General features: G+C 31.9%; 1 protein-coding gene across 1 annotated transcript; it reads left to right on the forward strand.

The window, feature by feature from the left end:
* The first annotated feature begins 335 nt into the window (after positions 1-335).
* On the forward strand, positions 336-8182 carry LOC139511849 (uncharacterized). The gene is made up of 8 exons (XM_071298962.1): positions 336-468; positions 2232-2256; positions 2810-2914; positions 4033-4131; positions 4466-4573; positions 6023-6139; positions 7380-7492; positions 8125-8182. Exons 1-7 carry the CDS (start codon positions 438-440, stop codon positions 7480-7482), a joined length of 588 nt encoding a protein of 195 aa, XP_071155063.1. The 5' UTR covers positions 336-437; the 3' UTR covers positions 7483-7492; positions 8125-8182.
* The last annotated feature ends 2506 nt before the right edge of the window (positions 8183-10688 follow it).

Raw genomic sequence — 10688 nt, forward strand, 5'->3', positions numbered from 1 at the left:
ATGAGAAAAGCTCAATTGTTCCTTTGGGCCAGGTGAGTTAAAAATAATGACATTTGTTTTTAAGAGTTTACCCTTTTCATTATATTGTTTTAGAATTCGCTTCGTATTTCATTTCTAAATATAATTTGTATTGAATTCATCTTTAGTTTTCTATGTCGTGTTTAGTATACGGGTGTTTGTCTTTTGGTCGTTTTTCGTTTTTTTGGGCCATGTCATTGTTTATTCGTAATCGAATTTATGAGTTTGCTTGTTCCTATGATATCTTTCATCTCTGATAGTATAAGAACGAAATGAAGACCAAAGTATGAACATTTCTGTAAACATGAATTTCGACCAAAGATCACACACGATTTAGTCAAAAGAGGTCACAACCAAATGAGTGGTACTATATAAGTCAGGAATTTGTTTTGAAATTATTCTTCGACTTTACCTCCATAATGATGAAGCTTACTATATTCCTAGTTGTTGGTAAGAAAATTTTCATTATAAAATTTCATCGTATTTATGTATTTACACTTCTGTTACAAATGACTTGTTTGTGTTCATAACATTGTCGATGAGATTAAATACTGCCCACATACCTTTTACTCGTCTGTGGTGTCAAAAAGTAGATTTATATATTGCAGAAACATTTGGCATTCAATTCGTGTAAAATCTATGTTTTTTAAACAAAATTACAGGCAAAACATTGGTTGGCTAAATGATGTGATCTTTTTTTTAATATATGTTGTTGTTTCAGTATTGTACAATTAGATTGGTGGGATTTATGGAAGTATTTGTACGTTTGATGTGTTTGAGATTTTGATTTTGCCATTTGATTAGGAACTTCCCGTTTTTACTTTTCTCTGACAGTTATATTTAACAGTTTGTGTCGATACAAGTACAATTAAAATGAAATTTTGAATTTTGACCATGATGATTAAGTGGGGGTCAGCCCACCTGATTGCATTTTTTAATAGGAAGAAATATCTTGTGCCGCAAACAAACAAGTCAAGAGATGGTTCAATGGTTTTCGTTGGTTCACATCTGTAATTTTTTTCTCGAAAATGTGTTTGTTATTAATAACGCCGTAGGTTTTCTCAACTGAATAGGTTCATATTTCTCCTGTTGTGACATTTTATAAATGACTATACGGTATGGGGTGTTCTCATTGTTGAGGACAGTACGGTGCCTGTAATTATTTACATCCACTTGAAATTTTGTGGACAAATAAAAAAGAAGATGTGGTATGATTGCAAAAGAGACAACTCTCCACAAGAGACCAAATGACACAGAAATTAACAAATGATAATTGGCATACCATATCTCATAATTCATACCAACTTATATCATACATGTACTATCTATAAATACAATTTGACTGAATACATTGCTAAGTTGTAACTGACTAACAATAATTAAAAAATATAGCATTTTCTAAATAAGGAATAAAGGAAACAACTAATTAAGCAACATGCACAAAGTATACGAATAGGAAGATTCGTTTGAAACATTAAGGACCAATCGTACAATATCTTGAAATAGATCCCACCCTTATATTATTCCATTAATAACCATAAAGATATTTTGAATTCATTCAAGGACGTCATTGTTCCTATGATGTTAGTACGTATGAATAATATGGAAGAACATCATAATTGGTGTGATCATATTTTTAAATTAACTGTTTACAAAACTCTAAATTTTCGAAATATTAAGGGTTTTATTCTACAAGAATATGTTACATATCTGTATTTGGCAAAAGGTCCTCAAATCATTTCAATTTCGTATTTTATTTGGCCTTTTAAATTTTCTGTGATTCGAGGGACATTGATGAGTCTTTTGTTGACTTGTCTAGCGTTCAAAATGATAATCCTGGCATCCATGATGACTTTTTCAATAGCATGTCAAAGTGTTTCCTAATGGTGTTAAGATAATTGTTCTGACTTACCTCCATACTTTTCACCCGATCCCTCACCAATCAATCGGAACTTTCTTTTGCCGCTTACGGCATCAAACATTTATATATCGGAAGTAGTTTTACACATGATGGTATATCCGCACTAAAAGTATATGAAATTTCAAGTAATTCAATAAGACAGAAGACGACGACGACGAAGGCAACATGAAATTATTTCCAAAGAAAGTCAAACAGATGAATAGAATCATGTAAAAAAAAACATTCGTCGAGTTGTGACAGTCAGCAATAAAATAATAAGAAATAAAAGACAAAATTATATCTCATGTTGTAGGTATTGCTGCTGTATTTGTTAGTGGGTAAGTGAATAGAAGATATCAACTAATTATTTTCGTGATATGAGACAAAACAACAAACAAACAACAAATAAACAAAACAAAAAAATAAACAAAACAAATAAAAACAAACAAAAAAAACCAAACAAATACACCAAAAAATTGCAAAAAAAAGAAACAAATAGCCAAAAATGTTTTCGGTTCAATTTTTCTTCCCTCTGCACAGATGAGTTCAGAAAGAATAATTCCACTGAAACAATGCTTTGGGTCGTCTTGCAATGAGAAGAGAGATTTTTTGTTCCGTGTTGAAGTTCTCCCTGCGACTCTGAGATGAAGAACAGCAATACAAGCGATGTTACTTTGCTTTTGTGTGTGTGTTTTCTGTGCATGTACTAATTTTGTGTCATAAATGGTTGCCCAACATCCTTTGTTTTTTTAGTATAATATCCGTTTTGCTAAATTGTTTTTAAATATTCTTGTTAACCTATATATAGATAGATACATAATATGCATTGACTTTGTTTTCTATTTGACCTAAACTAAAAGTCCAATTCTCAAGTCTTATTTTGTGTTACAGACAAACTACACAATGTACCACTGTAGCAGACTGTACGACATGTGCGACAGATGAGACCGCAACTTGCCATCATGATGGAACATGTCATTGTCACCACACTGGAGGGTCAGTATTTTAACAAATCTTTTATTCTATTAATTTTTCATATACATTTTGTCTAGTAAATAAAGGCAACAGTAGTATACCGCTGATCGAAGGTCATAAATCGATTGAGAGAAAACAAATCCGGGGTAAAAACTAAAAACTGAAGGGAACACATCAACTATAAGAGTAAAACAATGAAACAACAGAAACACTGAAGTGAACAAACAACAAACGACAATACAACACACACACACACAAACAAACTATAAGGTAACAACTGCCATTTTTTAACGTACAAGGCACTAATTATCTAATTTAACGTACTAGTATAACGTAACGGTACCCAAATTGCAACGAGTACCCAAATTGCACCTTTTTAGCGGAAATAGAAGCGGAAATCTTACAAGATTTCCTAGAGACTAAACAATTTGTATTTTTATAATTTGATACTATGCACATCTTTCAACATAGGTAAAATTATTTAGATATGCACAAATTGTTCATAGTATTTATCAACAAATGAAGTGTTTACTGAAAAAGCAAAATCTACTGAAAAGTCACCATGCGACGTCATCAAAACGTCATCTTTTTAAAATGAGCAAATACAATATGTTACAAGTATCCTTTTCTTAAAAAACGAAGAGTAAGCATGGACTAATATCCAATTGTTCAAAATATTTGAAAAAATGAAACAAAAGCTCTGTTATTATACTTTTGACGATGCTAATTTAAGCATGGATGCAATTTGGGTACTCCTCATTTCAGAATCATTGATGGTATGGAGGTCAGTTTAGACCAATTTTTCTATGACTCCATATGGATTCAAAATTAAATTTGTGAAACCATATCATGAATAATGATACATCTACAAAATAAACGTAGAATGAAAACTTTTGTCTGAAGTATAAATGAACGTAGGTTAAAAAACTGTCAAAATAGGTGCAATTTGGATACCCTGACGTTATAAGTGTTATTTTATGAGTGTGATGACAGCATTTAATTTGATCAACAGTTTTCATGACGTTATTCTATCTTTTCTCAAACGAACAATTCTGAAATTTACCGCAGTTCCTTAGAATTTATGACCACGAAAACAAAATCATATGTATCCATTCAAAATTCTTAAATATATCTTATAGACAAGGCCCAACTTGCACTACTGAAGCAGACTGCACATGTGGAGCAGATCAGACCGCCCAATGTGCTCATGGACACTGTCATTGCCACCATAATCATGGGTAAAGTACTCCTCATTTATCAGTTAATACTTAATTTTATTTTATATTTAATTTGTCTTCATGAATCACAAAACACGCGTGTCGTAATAGCGTGTACAATGAATATCAGTTGAAACACAAATATTATCATGCCAACAAATATTCATTGTTTTTAAAAATGAAATGTTAGGAAAAAGGACATAAGTTTAATGTTCTTATTTATGGAGGACATTTTTTAATTTATCCTGTTATCATATGATACTTAGTAGATGAAATTGAAATGATTGTAAACGAAGGAAACTGTCTGTTGCTACTATCGTGTAAATATAATTCATATGATTATTCTTTCATTTAGGAAAAGGGAAACTGTTGCCTGTACTAATGCAACAACTTGTGACACTCATTGTGCCCCAAACATTGGTGAATGTAAACATGACAAGTGCCACTGTCACCATGAGGCTCCGTAAGTTAGCATTTTAGAGAGATGATATTACACAATAATTGTGTTATAAAAATAAAGATGATCTTTTATGGTTGCCATTGAGACAGCTATCAAGACTTAATGATAAGAATTAAAAACAAAGTCGTCAGCATATTGATGTGAGTAGAACCCACACTGACCAAGAATTAGAAATAAAATATGAAAACATTCAAAAAAGACAATCAACGACATTATTTATGCAAGTTACAATATACAATTATGACAGCCATCAACCAATGACAATAACTGATTAAAATGCTCTTGACACTTGGTAAAGTCACATATCGAATTTCGGGCGTGAATCATTAGGTGGTCAATGTGGCTAACATTGGACAGTCATATACCAGTATTAAAATAGAACAAACAGTAAAAGTCAGTTAGGAATAGGAAAAGATCACATCATATTAACAAATAAAACTTAATCAAATAAAAACAGACGTAGAGTACTGATGTAAAAATACCTGAAGTTACTTAGAGATATTTTAAATTCCAAATTCAACATTTTATTTTATCAAGATATAAATATAAATCAGCAAACGAATAGCAATCTATGTTTTGATATGTATTAAACTTTGGAAAATAAAATCAATGTTTAAGTGTCTGACAGCTTATCTTAACTAGTTATTAAACTACATAACTGATCTCAAATAAACTACAGAAAAACTAATATGAAACAATCATCAAACTTATTATGTATCTAAGCAGAAAAAGATATAGAACTATTACTTTATACTAGAAACTAATGTCAACCCAATTATTAAACTATCAATCTAATCGCAACCAGTTATAAAACTACATACATAATCTCAACCAGTTATAAAACTACATACATAATCGCAATCAGTTATAAAACTACATACATAATCTCAACAGGTTTTAAAGCTACATACATAATCTCAACCAGTTATAAAACTTCATACATAATCTCAACCAGTTATAAAACTACATACACAAGTTATAAAACTACATACATAATCTCAACCAGTTATAAAACTACATACATAATCGCAACCAGTTATAAAACTACATACATAATCTCAACCAAATTATTAAACTATCAATCTAATCGCAGCCAGTTATAAAACTACATACATAATCTTAACCAGTTATAAAACTACATACATTATCTCAACAAGTTATAAAACTACATTCATAATCGCAACCAGTTATAAAACTACATACATAATCTCAACCAGTTATAAAACTACATACATAATCTCAACCAGTTATAAAACTACATACATAATTGCAACCAATTATAAAACTACATACATAATCGCAACAAGTTATAAAACTACATAATTAATAGCAACCAGTAATACATTTTTTAACTGATTTTAGCGATGAAGTCATTAAACTAAATAATTAAACTCAACCAGTTATACATTAGATATCTTAGCTCGAACTTACATTGTTTTATTTTACATGTAGAGCACTCAGAGCTCATTGTACGACTGCTGTTGACTGTAGCTGTCCTCACGGAACAGTAGCAGAATGTGATGCACATCATCAGTGCCAATGTAAACATGACAATGGTCATCCAGTAGGGTGAGTTCCGATGTAGATTTAATTTGTAAATAATTTTAACATTCGTTTATGACTATTGGTTTTAATTTTGTTTTGAGAAAGCGGTAAGATATTATTGAAACGTACCATGTCATTAAATTGTATTTCCAACCATCCTTTAAAACTGTTTTCAGATGAGCTCTCATTTTATTCATTGACAGAATATGACACTTTAAACTACATTTCGGTATTTTATTCACGAACCTTTTCGTCTTACTCCAGTTACACCTGTCCTCGTATTAAGTTCGGTAATAGTCCGAGATTACTCTGACGTCGAACGGCTGTTTTGCCAGACAAGCTGGGGCCGTGGGACCTCTGGCCCCAGCTTGTCTGGCAAAACAGCCGTTCGACGTCAGAGTGACCCCTGGCCCCAGCTTGTCTGGCAAAACAGCCGTTCGACGTCAGAGTAATCTCGGACTAGTTCGGCAAGTGTGGTAGTAGAATAATGTTTTACGTTCAGATGTAAATTAATTGCATATTCAGGATGAAAAAATATTAATGTGATATGAATATGAACACTGCTTTGTATATTGAGTTTTTTCAACAGGCTAGTTCTCAAGGTAGCATTACAAAGAAAACATGTATCATTACACGAATGCATTATTCTGAAGTCGAACCGATCGGTTTTAGTGTTAATACTCAGCAGATAATGAGCAATTACTTGTTTTAAAGTTTTTTTATCTGACTCAGACGGAGATTGAATGCAATTTCTCTCATATCGAGATCTAACATATCATTTAACAATATTGTTTCAGATGTAACACGTCTTCTTATTGACTGAAAAGTTTTTGTATATCAGCCCATGGACAATATTTTTTCATGTTACACTTACGTCTTAAAATTGTGTGTTTTTTTCATGATTTACACCTTAAAATTGGAACATAGAATTAAATTATTTGGAATGACTATAATATTTCTGTGAATGAAAACATTATATCAAACAAGTGGTGCATACTGAAGAACCCGCGTTGTTAAATGTTAAAAAGGAATGACGTCCGTGAATAGTAATGAAATTTGAGGTTTCATATGATCGTAGCAGTCACCAAATTCTTGTATATAACTGATTACTCTTGATCTTGAATGTATTTTATATACCAAATGGATGAAGGATATCACGATTTGTTATTTGTTTTTGCTTTATACCAGAAGGAATATTCCTACATAAAACAAAAAGTTTCCAGGCTTATAATTTGTTAAGAAAAGTTTTTGTTTTGTTTTGTAGAAGAAGACAAGTTATGTGTCATAATAATTCAGAGTGTTCAGCACATTGCAGTCCTCATATTGGTACATGCACTAATAATAAATGTCATTGTCATCAGCATTAGGGAACGACCAGTAAGTGTTATGATCTTGATTCACGTTAGTATTTATAAGTTTTGCTGTAATGCCATAGTGATGCTACTTGATTGTGCTAAATCGGTTGCGTAATTTTCGAAATAATCCGATTGTGAATCCATCTCAGATGAAATAGTCCAAGAAATATTTCCTACTACTATAGTGTTAACATAACATTATAATAAGGGGTTCTTTTATAGTAAATTGATATCAGAAATAGCTTAAACAAATACACAGTTATCGTCATTTCAGCATGAAGTAGTGATAAAATTCTGTAAAACAACTGTAAGAGAACAACAACGAAACAACAGAAACACTTAAGTGCAAAATAAACCCAACTAAACGACAAGACAAAACATACAGACACGAACTATATTAGAACAAATGCCATTTTCCTGACTTGGAACAGGACATTTTGAGAAAAATAATGGTAGGTTGTTCCAGTTGAACAGTGTTGACTAGTCAAACATCCCGCTTTTATTACCTTATAAACCATGATGTCAAATAACTGTTGTCATGTTGATACATATGACAAATAACACACCAAAGGTAAAACACACATTTAAATATCATTTTTAACGTTATTTTGAGAACAAAAACTGTATTTAATGTTGATTTATATTATATTTCAGAATGCAAACGACAGAGACAGTGTAACTTTTATCAATAAAAGTTTTCTATATTTTGATATATACAGTATTTTTATGATTTGATATGAATTGGGTTCTTAATGATACATTCATCAAACTGAGGTTTTTTCTTGTCAAAAGCATTTGACTTGTCAATCCTCTGCAAAGCAATACTTGATTTCGCCTTTCAACAATTTTAAAGATGAATCTTATATAGAAAAAACGCACATTTGCTTTTTTAAATGTTTATCCTAGTTCTTTGAAATTTTTTTTTACACTTGACAATGTTTTATTACGTGCAAAATACCACAGCAAACCACAAATATAAACATATCAAAGAGTAATACAATACCGACATAGTTGTCAATTTTTGTGTCATTTGGTCGCGTTTTAAGAGTTTTCTCCTGGGCAATCATACCACATCTGTTTTTTTTTTTTTTTTTTTAAATATATGGCATACAAATCTATTACTTTTTTCTATATACATACAACAGACAGACACATAAGTGCCATCAAACGATGCGTACACTCAACACAGCAGATAATATCGAGAAAATCTTCGATAAGAAATTTGAGCTTTGAAATGCGAAATAATTGTGGCTAATCTCACAATAATGGAGTTTCACTTCTTTACATCGACCATTTGAGCATAACACCAGCTTTGATAAATTTGACTTGATCGTCAGCAAGAACAATGACAATAAATGGTTTTTGATACTTAATGCATGACACAAATTCATACATGCATTTGACAGAACCTAGGGATAATGGCTTTCAGTGCTATTCTTCATCTCAGAGTTACAGCAATGCATTGTAAATAAACTCATCATGATATAACGGGGCTTTCTTCTGTGTGTCTTAGAACTATGTCATTATTTCGGATCTACGTATCCGGGATCGTAATCCATGTTGCCCGTTAACATAGGGAACTAGTTATTGTAAAGTTTCTCCGTAAGCTCACTTAGTACTGTCTATATAACGAAGTCCATTTAATGTTCACATGTTTAATCATATATATATAATCTTTATATAACAGTACATGTATAATAAATATTCTTAATCATAATTTCCAATTAACGTTCGTACATACAACTAATTGGTACTTCAAGCTATACTTCTCTCATATATCTGACCAATACATAAAGTTTCTCAAAAGATCCAGCTATAAACACATGTTCTTAATTTATGTAAGCAAAGGCATTGATTAAGGGTCTTAGATTATTTGGATAAACTTGTAAATGCTATTGCAGTTCAACTGTGCAACTAATGTATCGTATAAAGTGTCACATTAAACAAGATCATTAAACTGATTAAGAACTGACCATCAAATCTTAGATGGAATTGATTACGGCACAATAGATACCTGAATTACATTTTGTATTTAAGCCAGACGCGCGTTTGGTCTACAAAAGACTCATCAGTGACGCTCGAATCCAAAAAGTTCAAAAGGCCAAATGAAGTACGAAGTTAAAGAAACGGGATCAAAACATCGCACCCCCATTACAATTTCAAACATCAAAAATCGATTTGAATGGAATTGTTTTCAAGATGCAGACGCAATATTCTCTATAATTAAAAAAAAATTAAAAAATGGCATGATTGTCTATGAGACATTTCTCAATTAGAGACCAAATGAAAAAGAAGTTAGCAACTATATGTAACCGTACTTCGCGCATGCATTTAGCTTAAACAAAACCCGCTTAGCAAGTTTTTAAAGGCCCCGACATGATAGATACAAAACAATTAAAAAACGACAGAACTCACGGTCAGATTGGTTCGAAAAAATACACAAAAACCAACAATGATATAGTATGTACTGCAACAAATAACAATAATTAAAAAAACATCCTGCTACCTAGGGACACGCACACACAAAATGTGGCGGGGTTAAGCATTTTTGCGAGCAGTCAATCCGTCGCGTAACCTGGGACAGGGATGTAACAGCACAACATTTGATCCAACTATAAAAATCAATTAGAAATGGGTTAACTCATCAGATCGATACAAAAACAAGTAGACCGAACGTGGCAGGGTATTCATACATCCCATTTAAACATAAAATTAATATTATAAGAGTATTCGTAGTTACTGACAGATAGTTAGTGGGTGTAAAACTTTCCCCTGAACTTGAACAATGGTGTCACAGAGCAATATCAGAACAACCTATACAAATCAGTCACTATTCAGATCGATATGAAGCTAAACTAAAAAAAACAAGCGAAAACACTAAAAACACTTTACAGATCTGAGAATATTTGAAGTTACTGACAGCTAGTTCAATGCCAAAACCAACTTAAAAAATATATATACTTACGACTTGCTGGCGCCAATTTAAACCCTCAACCTAACATTGGGCAGTGGTGAAACAATACAACATGAAAATTAACAATAAAAGTATTTAAAAAGGGCTTAACTCACCAGGTCGATATCAAGCAGAAAACATGTAACAAAAGCACAAAGTGGACGTGGCAGGGTGTTTTTACATCCCCAACCCAAATAGGACTAATCGCAGCTACCAACATCTAGTTCAAAGCCAATTACAACTTACAAAAGCTCATGCATCTCAG

Source organism: Mytilus edulis, chromosome 2 (genome assembly GCF_963676685.1).
Source record: "Mytilus edulis chromosome 2, xbMytEdul2.2, whole genome shotgun sequence".
NCBI classification, from domain to species: Eukaryota; Metazoa; Mollusca; class Bivalvia; order Mytilida; family Mytilidae; genus Mytilus; species Mytilus edulis.

Bases quoted from the DNA above. Each gene is read 5' to 3' on its own strand.
- LOC139511849 (XM_071298962.1), top strand. From the start codon at position 438: ATGATGAAGCTTACTATATTCCTAGTTGTTG. The intron at 2,257-2,809 runs GTAAGTGAATAG...TTTGTGTTACAG, and splicing joins GCTGCTGTATTTGTTAGTGG to ACAAACTACACAATGTACCA. The intron at 4,132-4,465 runs GTAAAGTACTCC...TCTTTCATTTAG, and splicing joins CATTGCCACCATAATCATGG to GAAAAGGGAAACTGTTGCCT.